The sequence below is a fragment of the Nilaparvata lugens genome, chromosome 4 (genome assembly GCF_014356525.2).
Source record: "Nilaparvata lugens isolate BPH chromosome 4, ASM1435652v1, whole genome shotgun sequence".
NCBI classification, from domain to species: Eukaryota; Metazoa; Arthropoda; class Insecta; order Hemiptera; family Delphacidae; genus Nilaparvata; species Nilaparvata lugens.
Window position 1 is genome coordinate 7409160 of NC_052507.1, and position 14408 is coordinate 7423567.

Consider the following 14408-nt stretch of genomic DNA (forward strand, 5'->3'; position numbering starts at 1 on the left):
ACAACGCGCTAATTATTAAGTAGATATTATAACGGAGGACAACGACAGCACAGTGCCACCACAGCACACACCACACAGCTGCCCCCCGCCATTCAAACACACATACATTATTCAGGCAATTTTACCCATAATTACCCACTTTTCATATTCAATGGTAACTGTAGGAAAAATTTAATGTGAAATACGTGCGCAAAAATCGTTTGCTGCACTCAAGAAACCATTCCGCCCTCGCCTACGGCTCGGGCGTAAACGTTTCTTTCGATGCAGCAAACTGTCACTTTGCGCACTAGTTGCACAAATAACTATTATCAATCACTCATAATGTAACCAAGGTATGCCAACTTCCTCAAATCAATAATAGATGAGAACAAAAATAATACAGTAGATGATAATGATTCACATACAGGTAGATTCTATTAGAAGACTTTCCACTCCAATAAAGTCGGTACCAGTGGCTAGAAAATGCTCAGGAGGATTTTCAGGAAACCTCATACACACAGACACAGGACTCGAAAGCCCCCACGCACGCGCAAGTGCAAGCAAGAGCTTCAGCTAGAGTTATGTTTAGTTTGGCTACACGAAATTGGATCAGCTCCAAAGAGAAGATCCGTCGAAGGATTACTTCGACATCAAGCAGTGGGGCCAAGGTGGGTGAACGACAGAGAGAGAGTGAGTGTGAAAGTAATGAGGTTGGAGAACCCCTCAAGGGATTCTTCGCAGATACTTTGTCGTCGCGAACTTTCGTTTTACATCCGAGGACTTTCATTTTCTCAGTTCGTTTCGACTTTTGCTCCTAGATAAATCATTTAATCCGCCAATATAAGTTTGTTTCCAGTGTTATTTGCCGAGGGAAGTCACAGATACAAGTCGTGAAAAAGGCAGACACCGCAGAAATGACGCTAAGCGCTCGATGCCGCCAAGAGAAGAAATATGACAAAGTGTTGTGTTTACAATCCGAAAGTTTGATGCCAGCAAAGTTAGGTGGCTTATGTCCTTTACTTTCTCGGATGACTTTTACTCTCGGAATTGCAACCACAATACAAGGGGAGTGGTTATTGAACAAGGGATAGTAATGGCTCAAATTGCATCACTATATTTCATTTGAAATGAAGCGATGGGACAGTTTTTGAACAAGATAAAAGTGACGGCTAGAATGACATGGATACATTCCTTTCAACATGCAGTCATGAGGCAGTTTCTGATCTTATTTCAATTCAACTTATTCATATTGTACGGTACGAATATAATGATACTAGCCGTCAGGCTCGCTTCGCTCGCCATATTCGTGTAGCCAGGGGGCTCCGCCTCCTGGACCCCCGACTGGATCGTCTAGGGATGAGATCAGCAGGCTCGCTTCGCCCGCCTGCATTTTTCATTTGGGCATTTTTATCATGAATGTTAGGACGATCCAGTCGGGGGTCCAGACTAAACGTCTGGCTAAACGGATATGGCGAGCGAAGCGAGTAGCTCTGATTGAAGTAGCAGTGGCCAATCAATTTTTCCGCGATAAATGCATTTCAATCTTCAACTTGGTGCCAACCTAACAAAGTCAACTCAACTTAATGCCAACCTGACAAAATTATTAATTTAGTTACCAGTTAACAACTGTTTCGAAGAGGTACTTTCTCTAGATTATAGCTCTATATTAACATATGGTATGGACATTTTTCAATTATAATTAGGAGAATAAGAAGAATATACAAGCTAAAAGACGAACTTCAAACCCTTAAAAACCACCCTTAAAGTTAAAATATTGCCAAAAGATTTCATAGTGCACCTCTAAAGGGCTAACTGAACATACCTTCCAAATTTGAACGTTTTCGGTCCGGTAAATTTTTAGTTCTGCGAGTGAGTGAGTGAGTGAGTGAGTGAGTGAGTCAGTGAGTCAGTCAGTCAGTGAGTGAGTGCCATTTCGCTTTCATATATATAGAAGAAGATAAATAATGTATTTTATTTTAAGATTTATTATGCAATTCTAAAGTTTGTTTAATTTCTGTATTAGTTGTTTTTCTCCGTCTGAATTATTTTGTGTGGAGTGCGGTTTTGGGCAGTGTGCCTGTCGCATCTACACTGATGTACTTCATTGTATCATCTTTTTTCCAATAAATTGGGATTGAAATTGGAGATAATACTCACGGCTTAAATATTACGTGAATATTTTCCACTCGAAATAATACAGCCATGGGACGCGATTCAACACCAGCAGAAATAAAAGACAATGTGCTGACAAGAACAGCTGAAAATTGATAACTAACGAGTGTAAATTTATATCAGCAACTAGATAAATTTTAGAAGTAAGTACAGAAACTGATGAAGATCAAGAATTAAACTAAACTCCCAATCATGTTTCGCTTGATCTATTATCCAATAGTCGGAGTAATACACACAATTTCACTGAAACCATTCAAATCTATTTTTAAAAATAGATTAATAAACTACCGCAGATTTAAAAAAATAATTTTTTTTCGGAAATTTACCTAATCAACTATGTAAAACCCTCGTAGATAGTGAAGCTTTGGTGATAGATGGTTGAAGTGTCATTGGTATGTTGCTGTTCCAGCTACGTTCGTGATAAGAAGGTTTCTATTTCTTGTGTTATAAGTGTGGTTTCTATTTTGGAAGCTTTCTGGGTTTCTGTGTTAGTCTGTGAATGATTTTCAGGGAGAAGTGCTTTCTTGCGTCACAGAGAAAACACAGAAAAATTCTTCTTTCTTCTGTACTTGCGTCCATCATCCCTCATCCATTGTAGAGCTCATAGAAAACCAATCTGGCACAAGTTCTAAATAGGTAGTGTGTTGGCCTTTTCGGTCTCAAAATTCTATAGTTTTTCAAAGTTTGGAAATTTCTAATTAATTGTGATCAATTCAATTAAATATAGAAGTTTTTTCAATTTGAAAATGATTTTTGTGTGTTTTGAATTGTAAATTGTGTGTGTAATTGAAGAATGTAAAGTGACACATAACCTATCTACATTTGGACTGTTGTATAAATTAGAATTGGAACCGTTTTGGGCTTATAAGCCTGTGCTACTTTTCTGTAAGTTGTGTAATTCTGAAAGATTAAATAAATAAATAAATTTCTATGAACACAGAACATAATAATTCGAACAAGAAACCTATGATTGAACGAAATTTGGAATAATCCATGAATCTAGCCAACAAAATATTATCTTCCGAACATATTCCATCATGATACAGGAGTTTGTCCCTCTGTGGTAGTAGCAACTCCGCACACACAAAATATTATTGTTAGCCTGTGATATTTTATTCAACAGTTGGCAATTTGGACTTTCTCTCTCACTGACATAACCGATTGAAAGTAAAAATCTCGCTGAATTGATAATTTCGAGGTTTCCTTTTGTGGTTGGAATGCTGGCTAACTGCGTACGTGCTTGTGTGATGATGATGATGATGATGATGAGGAGGAGGAAGAGGAGGATGAGGATGAGGTGGAGGAAGAGTGAGAGGAGGAGGATGAGGAAGTGAAGATGGTGAAAGGAGAGAATGAGGAGCAGGTGAAGGAGGAGGAGGAGACGGAAGAGAATGAGGAGGATGGAGGGAAGAGGGTTGAAGAGGAGGTGAATTGAATTGAATCGCTGCCTTTATTAAAAACCTAGGAGAGCGAAGTTAGGGCGCAGCCGGCCCTCTCTTACACTTAACCCCCCATACTATTCTAAGTTACAACTAAAACAACATCATAAACAATGAACTAAAGTAGAAGAAAACAACAAATAAGAAAACAAGAAAGAAATATGAATATGATAAAAATAAAAAAAAGAGAAAACTTGAACTCCTTCCGAATTTAAGTACCTGAAAGGGGTTATGCAAAAGGAAGAAGAAGGAGGAGGAGGTGGTGGTAGAAGATAGGTGAAAGAGGAGGAAAAGGAGCATGAGGAGAAGAAGTGGAAGGAGAAGGAGAAGAAGGAGAAGGAGAAGAAGGAGAAGAAGGAGGAGGAGAAGAAGAAGAAGGAGGATCAGATGATGAGTTACGAAGGGGAGTAGAACGAGGAGGAGCAGGAGGAGTAGGATGATGATAATGAAGAGGAGAAGGAGCAGAGAAAGAGGAGAAGGAGAAGAAGGATGAGAGGGAGAAGAAGGAGGTGAAGGAGAAGAAGGAGAAGAAGAAGGAGGATCAGATGATGAGTTACGAAGGGGAGTAGAACGAGGAGGAGCAGGAGGAGTAGGATGATGATAATGAAGAGGAGAAGGAGCAGAGAAAGAGGAGAAGGAGAAGAATGAGGTGAAGAAGGAGAAGAAGGAGAAGGAGAAGAAGGAGGTGAAGGAGAAGAAGGAGAAGAAGAAGAAGAAGAAGGAGGAGAAGAAGGTGAATGAGTGAGATAAGGAGCAGATAATGATTCAGAAGGGGGAGCAAGGGATAAGCAGGAGAAAGAGGAGCCTGTGGAGAAGAAATAGAAGGAAAAGAAAGAGAAGGAGGGTAAGCAGATGATCATTCATAATACTATATTATCAATACTCTAATGCTCCATTCAATCTTCATTGTAATTAATAAGTTTTCATAATATGTGAAATTTGTTGCATAATTGGCTGTTGTACTGTAATTTATTGTAGATTCGTGTATAAACCAGAATGTATTGTAACTTACTTGAATAAATAAATTTGAATTTAAAAAAAAGGGGAGGAAGATGAGGAGGAGTAGGAGGAGGAGTAGAATGATCACGTGACGTGGGAGAGGATGGTCAGGATGATGAGGAGGATGGTCGGGATGCTGAGGAGGATGGTCAGGATGAGGAGGAGGATGGTCAGGATGAGGGGGAGGATGGTCTGGATGAGGAGGAGGATGGTCAGGATGAGGAGGAGGATGGTCAGGATGAGGAGGAGAATGGGCATGATGAGGAGGAGGATGGGCAAGATGAGGAGGAGGATAGTCAGGATGAGGAGGAGGATGGTCAGGATGAGGAGGAGGATGGTCAGGATGAGGAGGAGGATGGTCAGGATGAGGAGGAGGTGGGTCAGGATGCTGAGGAGGAGGGTAACAACACACATGGTAGTGTTTACTGGTGCATTAAATAAGTATACGCACAGAGCAGAGACCCTCTCGCTCTAACTGTGGATGAGAGAGTTAACATTGCGCCGAATTTATGGTGGCCAGAATGACCATTAATTCATCGACTAAATGTCCATATATCAGACCGCAATCGCTTTGCCAGTGGGGCCGTGGTGAGGGGGTGCTCATACACTCTTCCCCCCATCTATTTAACCACTCTCAGCGCCAGGAGGGGGAAGGGCCCGTTTTTAAACCCCCTGACCGACCTGAATGATTGAACGACCTAACGAAACCATGGCGCGACCAAAGTGGTTGATATGGAATCACTATTTTGTAGCTTCTGAATTAAAATTTGATTTCAAATGTTGTCCTCATGAAAATCTTCAATGCTCCTCATTCTACCTATGCTGAAAGTATGGAGAAATCTATATATATAAAAGCGAAATGGCACTCATTCACTGACTGACTGACTGACTCACTCACTCACTCGCAGAACTAAAAATCTACCGTACCAAAAACGTTCAAATTTGGTAGGTATGTTCAGTTGGCCCTTTAGAGGCGCACTATGAAATCTTTTGGCAATATTTTAACTCTAAGGGTGGTTTTTAGGGTTTAAAGTTCGTCTTTTAGCATGTATATTCTTCTTCTCCCAATGTCCTAATTATAATTGAAATTTCCATATCATATATCATATGTTACTATAGAACTATAATCTAGATAGAGTTCCTCTTCGAAACAGTTGTTAACTGGCAACTAAATTAATAATTTTGTCAGGTTGGCATTAAGTTGAGTTGAATTTGTTAGGTTGGCACCAAGTTGAAGATTGAAATGCATTATTATCGCGGAAAAATTGATTGGGCACTGCTACTTCAATCCTGGGAATATTATATTACTAGCCGTCAGGCTCGCTTTGCTCACCATATCCGTTTAGCCAGATGTTTAGTCTGGACCCCCGACTGGATTGTCCTAACATATGATAAAAATGCTCAAATGAAAAATGCAGGCGAGCGAAGCGAGCTTGCTGATCTCATTTTTGGACGATCCAGTCGGGGGTCCAGGGGGCGGAGCCCCCTGGCTAGACGGATATGGCGAGCGAAGCGAGCCTGACGGCTAGTTCGCAATATTGACGGATTCACTTTCCAAACTGCTGTCAGAGTTACCTACGGATAACAACAAAGCTTCTCATACAAGCAGTGCTCACAGTATATAGTGCGGTCCACGTTATAATGACAGTATTTGATCAACTTTGGCTTTGCTATCCTTGTCTATCATTCGACAAAGCCTGTGGTACTATCCTTTTTTGGTCCACAACGATGACAATTATGTTTTTGACGGTGTAGAAATATAATCAATTAATGTTTATATTATTGTATTACTTTATGATTGGCTACCTACTGTAACATCGACCCAAATACAGACCCTAGAGGTCCATATGGGCGATTAATGAAGTGATTGTGATACTTGTTTTGTTTTTTTTTTTGAATAAATAATTTGAATTTGAATTTTGCAGAGAATTGGCATCGCTATTCTTCTATCTTTATCTACTGCCATTATAACGTGGACCACACTATAGGGTAAATCTCACTGTTACCAGATTCCCTCTGGATATGTCGATAGATCTTGTGTGAGTGTGTTAATAAAAAATGAAATTGTCTTATCTTTCCTGAGTCGGTATTGTAATATTAATGTATCAGGTATTAATTAGGTGTGTATTAAGGTGCGTACAGACTTTCGCTCTGCTCCGTAACCGAACGTCACTCGAGCAGATCGATTGATGATCGACCGGGGAGCAACAGTGGTTCGACCGGGGAACGCGAGAAGATCTAACATCTTCTGTAACGTTCATGATGGGTGCGTGGGCGGTGCGACAGTGGTTCGATGGTGGTACGAGGGCGGTACGAGGGAGGAGCGTGCTCGGTGCGGGTTGGAAGCGCGAATATTTGTACGCAGCTTTAAGGTGCGTACAGATTTTCGCTCTACTGCTCCGCAACCGAACGTCACTCGAGCAGATCGATTGATGCTCGACCGGGGAGCAAGAGTGGATCGACCGGGGAACGCGAGAAAAGCTAACATATCTTCCGTAACGATCATGATCGGTGCGACTGCAGAGCGGAAAACGGAGCGACTGGGGTGCGATGGAAGAACGAGGGGCGGTACAAGGGCGGAGCGTGCTCGGTGCAGGTTGGAGGCGCGTATATGTGTACGCAGCTTTAGGTGTAAAGGTGCGTACAGATATACGCGCCGCGAACATGAGCAATTCACTTTCAATCAGCTGATTATATCTGAATTTTTACAGAAACGGTAAGATACAGATATAAAAAGCTTTGCATCAGCTGATTAAAAGTGAATTGCTCATGTTCGCGGCGCGTAAATCTGTACGCACCTTTATATATGGTGATATCATGTATTGTATTGATGTATTAGGCTGGGGGGGAGAAAGATGTATTGAAGAAACTTTGTAAAATATTGTACACACACACTTGATAATATTGATACTTATAGTGGACTGTGTAATGACATATGAGATCATATAATTTTGCAAGAATATGCGATGCGATGCGGTTCTTCACTCTACGGCTCTACTTAGCTCCACCAGAGACAAGAAAAATAGCTTTATCTATTGCTCTACTTGACTTAATCAAGCGCCGCAGTGCAGGATGGTTTCTTACAGCTTGGGCGTTGTTGTCATTTGAGATGGGTGTCTGGCTTGGAAGTGTTTAGGCCGCATTGCAGGATGACTGTTAACTGTTGCCGGAAGATCAACAGCTGGGTTTTTTTCGTTATTTTCCGTGATACAGAAATTCTGTTTGCAGATTCTTTCTCAGCGACCCCAAGTTTAACCTGAAGGCTCAGAATGTCAACAATGTTTTTAAATGATTAAAAATAATCATGAAAAGTCATTAATATGGTAGTACACCACGTTTCTGGAAACTTTTTACTGGTGACTGGATTTATTATTGACACACAAAAATCAAAATAATCGTGAGAAAGAAAACTGCTGATGAACGCGAATAAGACCGCCACTCCATTGTTCTATTGTCTCGGCTGCTTGGCTGAGCCTGGCTGGAGGGATCAAATAACCGACTGGTTTGGTCTTTCGTCTGTCCGCTAGGCGGAGCTACGCCGACCATCGCTGGGTGGAAGACCGTACTGCGGCCGCTCGCATTCCCACCAACGCTGCTATTACGATGGAAATGATGAAGATGATACGATCGAAAATGATACAAATATGTAACGTAGATGATACAAGGATAGCAACACCAATATTGATCAAATACTGCCATTAATACGTGGACCTCACTATAGCAGGATGTTACAGAGATGATAACAAAGATGATACGATGATGATACAATGATGATAGACAAGGATAGCAACACCAATGTTAATCAAATACTACCATTATAACGTGGACCTCACACTATAGGAAGATACAGAGATGATAACAAAGATGATACGATGATTATACAATGATGATAGACAAGGATAGCAACACCAATATTAATCAAATACTACCATTATAACATGGACCTCACACTATGGGAAAATTATACAGAGATGATAACAAAGATGATACGATGATAATACAAGGATGATAGACAAGGATAGCAACACCAATGTTAGTCAAATACTACCATTATAACATGGACCTGACTTCAGCCATGACTCACGGGTGTTATCAGTGCCTGCTTGATATATATTATGCAACTCCCGCGTTTTACAGCTACGCGGTTGTTATCAGGCGGTAATAATCGGCGCGCATTTCAAATTACTCGATTATCGGTTAATGTTGGTTTTGTGGTGTTGAAATGCTCAAATTTATTGTGATTGCAATGAGCTGGGATGCATTGTGTGAACATCGATCTTGGTGATGAATGGCAGAGAAGTAGGCAGTTGTTAAAAATCTGGTGTGGTGCACTCACACAACTCTCCTTGCCGTTATGAAAATTGATCACCTGACGCTAGTGTTAACGCGCATCTCAAGTATCTTTGATGTGGAACATAATATAGTTGAATCTCAATTAGGCCTATACTGATTACAAGAGCAACATTTGTATGAAAATAGCATAAGAGAATGGAATTTTATTTTTTCTTTTTTTCTTGATATTGTAATGTAAAATTATAAAATCTAATTATGTTATTAATATTACGATGTATATTAGTATCTTATGCTATCCAACATTCTAGAGATACACCATCCCTCATCACAAGCTTTGCTTAAAGAGGGATGCAACAATATTATTTAGAATATGATATTTTATGTAAAAATTCATTATTTTATAAAGAATTTGTATTTTATGTTTGTAAGTATGAATTGTATAATAATTTTTTGTTGACATTAATAAATTGAAAATTGAATTGAATTGACATTGAAAATCAAAGATCTGAGCCAGCTGGTGATAGTTCAATAACGCTGGATACACACGGGATCTGCTATCTCTTCATAAAGAATGATTCAATAGAATCAACAGTTGCCAAAAGTTTGCAATTGAATAATTACAATTCCTCAAAATTTGAGCTTATTTTCAATTTTAGGTGAAAATGTTACTGAACATTAATTGAAGAGATTTCCATGCTCAATTTTTTCCACTTAAAATTTCTCTTCTAAATTATATCTGAGACCAGATAATTGGAAATCTAAAATCGAACTTTGCATAGATGGGGCGGAGCTCCTGAAATTTTGACAGATATGGGACTTGTGGCAGTTGATAGAGCTTATCAATGACTATTTTAGGTATAACTTTAATCAAAATCGTTGGAGCCGTTTTCGTGGAAATCGCTAAAAACCCTGTTTTTGACGACATTTTCTCCATTTTAGCCGCCATATTGAATTGCATTTGATCGAAATTGTTTGTGTCGGATCCTTATATTGTAAGGACCTTAAGTTCCAAATTTCAAGTCATTCCGTTAATTATTGGGAGATGAGATATCGTATACACGGACGCACATACACCCATACACACACACACACACACACACACACCCACACACACACACACACAACACACACACACACACACACACACAACACACACCACACCACACACACACCACACACACACACACACACACACACACAACACACACACACACACACACACACACACCACACCACACACACAACACACACACCACACACACACACCACACAACACACACACACACACACACCCACACACACACAACACACACACACACACACACCACACACACACACACCACACACACACACACACACACACCACCACACACACACACACACACACACACACACCACACACACACACACACACAACACACACACACACACACACACACAACACACACACACACACCCACACACACACACACACACCACACACACCACACACACACACACACACACAACACACACCACAACACACACACACACACACACACACACACACCACACACACACACACACACACACCACACACACCCACACAACACACACACACACACACACACACACACACACACACACACACACACACACACACACACACACACACACAACACACACACACCCACACACACACACAACACACACACAACACCACACACACACACACACACACACACACACACACACACATCCTTGAAACCTATGGAAATTTAGAAATTGGGGTACCTTAATTTTTTTCAGAAAGCGATACTTTCCTTGCCTATGGTAACAGGGCAAGGAAACTTAAAAATGAATGATTTTTATTGGACGGGGTTGAAAGTGGTCAAATTCATCACTGTTACATTATTTACAAAAATTAACTTCATCTCCAGCTCAAATCACTGTTACAACAATGATTAAGGTGTTGCAAGAAAGTTCTTCACTGAATATCAGTCACATTAACTATTGTAATGCCAAAATCAACAAACGTATCAAATTCTATTATTCAACAAATATGTATTCAATGTATTGATTGTATTGAATGTATTGAATGTATTGAATGTAGTGAATGTATTGAATGTATTCAATGTATTGATTGTATTGAATGTATTGAATGTATTGAATGTATTGAATGTATTGAATGTATTGAATGTATTGAATGTATTGAATGTATTGAATGTATTGAATGTATTGAATGTATTGAATGTATTGAATGTATTGAATGTATTGAATGTATTGAATGTATTGAATGTAGACAAGCTATTTCCTCAACAAGTAAAATATCCAGGTTCGATGGTCTTTTTTCCTATTACAGTCTCAGAGGTCAAAGCAACAGCCATGTCAATGAAATCAAGAAAAGCTCCTGGATTTGACAATATTAGAGCTGAGTTGTTGAAGAGTATGATAGAACACCTGGCTGACGTACTGACGTATTTATATAATCTAAGTCTGAGCTCTGGTATTTACCCTACACAACTGAAAACTGCAATAATCATACCATTATTCAAATCAGGAGATAGAAAAAACCCCAACAACTATAGACCCATTGCACTTTTGTCAGTTTTTGACAAATTATTGGAAAGGCTGGTACGAGTTAGGCTAGTTAGTTTCTTATCAAAGAATAAATTTTTCAGTAAAAATCAATTCGGTTTTCAGTAAGGACGTATCACTGAAGATGCTATGCTCAAACTAACGTCAGAAATATACAATGGTGTGAATAATAGTAAAAATGTGCAAGTTCTTTATTGATATAAGGAAGGCAAATGACACAGTAGAACATAAAATTCTAATAAATAAAATGAATAACGCCGGCATAAGGGGAGTATGTAACAAATGGTTTGCAAGTTTCCTTGCGGACAGATCGCAGCAAGTGAGAGTAGGTGACGCATTAAGCTCCAAGAGATACTCATCCTGTGGCGTTCCGCAGGGATCATGATTATCAGCCGAATTATTCCTGATCTATATAAATGATTTGTGCGAAGGAAACCTTATTGGATCGCTGACAGCATTTGCTGATGACACAGCTCTGAGCTACTGCGCTGAAACTAAGACTCAGCTGACCCAAATGATTACAAGCGATGTACGCCGTTTGAACCTGTGGTTTCAAATTAACTCCCTCGAGATCAACGCTAAAAAGTCAAAAATTATCGCCTTCCAACACTAAAATCTAAAGCAGAAAACACACAACCTCTAGCTATTCCCTCTCATACCGATAAGTGCAAAAATCTTGACATAGACTGCAACTGTGACAGAATTGAGGAGTCTGAGTCTGTAAAATACTTAGGCGTAATAATCGATTCCAAGCTCAGCTGGGCACACCACATACAAAAATTGAGAGAAGAGTTGAGGGTGACATGTAGAAAATTATATTTCATCCGCAAACTCTGTCCTAAGCACTTGCTGAGAACGCTATATTTTGCACTTGTCGAGAGCAGGCTGCAATACGGAATAACGGTTTGGGGAGGTGCATACTTTTCTGTTTTAAAACCAATCTTAACTGGGCAAAAATACATAATTCGCACTATAGCAAACAAACCTCGCTTAACAAGTTCACTGCCGCTGTTCAGGGAATGGGGCCTCGAGATCAACGCTAAAAAGTCAAAAATTATCGTCTTCCAACTAAAATCTAAAGCAGAAAACACACAACCTCTAGCTATTCCCTCTCATACCGATAAGTGCAAAAATCTTGACATAGACTGCAACTGTGACAGAATTGAGGAGTTTGAGTCTGTAAAATACTTAGGCGTAATAATCGATTCCAAGCTCAGCTGGGCACACCACATACAAAAATTGAGAGAAGAGTTAAGGGTGACATGTAGAAAATTATATTTCATCCGCAAACTCTGTCCTAAGCACTTGCTGAGAACGCTATATTTTGAACTTGTCGAGAGCAGGCTGCAATACGGAATAACGGTTTGGGGAGGTGCATACTTTTCTGTTTTAAAACCAATCTTAACTGGGCAAAAATACATAATTCGCACTATAGCAAACAAACCTCGCTTAACAAGTTCACTGCCGCTGTTCAGGGAATGGGGCCTTTTGCCTTTGAGATACCTGTACTTCTATAAAGTATTACTAACTTTTTACAATAGGAGTGGATTCCTTGTCAATCCACGGCGGGAAACTTGTGGACTCCGTTCAGCGAGAAGTCTACTTCCCCCAAAACCAAACAAAGAATGCTTTCGTAGATTTTATTCCTATGTAGCCCCTAAAATATTCAACAACATACCAATCGTGGCAAGAAAGCAAACATGCTATCTAAAACTCAAAAAAGAAATTAAAAAATGGCTGTTAACAATGGATGAGATCGAAGACCTATTTAAAAAAATAGTTAAATTCACAAGCTAAGATTACACCCATAAGCCACAATACACAAACAGAATTATAATTAAATAATAAAAGCTTGAAAGGTACGGAACGAGCTATTTTCTTTTCTTTCTTCTCACGCTTGCTTTTGTTTTTGACAATAACTGGCAGAACCGCTTTTCATCATTCATCTCTCTCTTTTCATTTTCAACATAGATTAATGTTCATTGTCATAACCTCATTCTTCATATTCTCTTGATAAAACAACTTTCAGTTTTACACTACAATATTCTACTAGACATAAGGTAGCACTGTCTCCATCATTCACTTTCATTTTTTATTCAAATATTAATAAATTTTGTAAAAATCACGACTGTAAGCTCTTTCGTTAGAATATTTACATTTTATGGTTTAAGTTAATTTATTTTTAATTGATTGCATCAAATAAATTATACAAATGGACTTTGATGGCAACTCCCAAAATAGAATTTTTCTCGGGAAATATGTTTGTAATGAATGCTTATTGAGAAATAAAATTATTATTATTATTATTATTGAATGTATTGAATGTATTGAATGTATTGAGTTATCTATATACAGGGTGATTCTTAATTATGGTAAAATAATCTAATATGTGATAGTAGAGGTAAAAATAAGAAAAAAAGTTCTTATAAACATATATCCATCCATAAACGCTTCATTAGCGAGCTATACAGAGTGAAAGCTTTTCGCCCGGAATTAAGTTCCTCTGCTGAAATACATCCATGCTGAATTGTTTGGGCACTAATTCTTGGAAAACTTATGCTGGATTCATATGGAAAAATATCTGAAAAATTGAATAAAACTAGTCTGGAAGCTGTAGTGTGAGTAGTTTTTGAGTAAAAAGTTGAAACATGCAAAAAATCTAAGTAGAACTTTTTTCTATTTTACTATAATTAATTACTATTTTTATATAATTAACTATTTTACCATAATTAAGAATCACTCTTAATTAACTCATAAGAATCACTCTTAATTAAGAATCACTCTTAAGAATCACTTAATTAGTATATGGAGTGATCCGTAGTCTAGTGGATAGAGTGCTTGCGTAGCAGCATAGAGATCCCGGGTTCAAACTCTCCCAATACCAAAAGTTTTTTAACCAGATCACTCCCGTGTTATTGGATGGGCACGTTATATTGTCGGTCCCGACTG

The 14408-nt window shown here is 39.0% G+C and overlaps 1 protein-coding gene across 1 annotated transcript in view; it reads left to right on the forward strand.

Moving 5' to 3' along the window:
• LOC120350798 (hemicentin-2-like) overlaps window positions 1–14408 on the forward strand; it is a 228886-nt gene that overhangs the window by 125738 nt on the left and 88740 nt on the right. The window contains exon 7 of the mRNA XM_039425661.1: window positions 443–445. Coding sequence (XP_039281595.1) covers window positions 443–445 — 3 coding nt within the window. The remainder of the gene's footprint in view (window positions 1–442; window positions 446–14408) is intronic.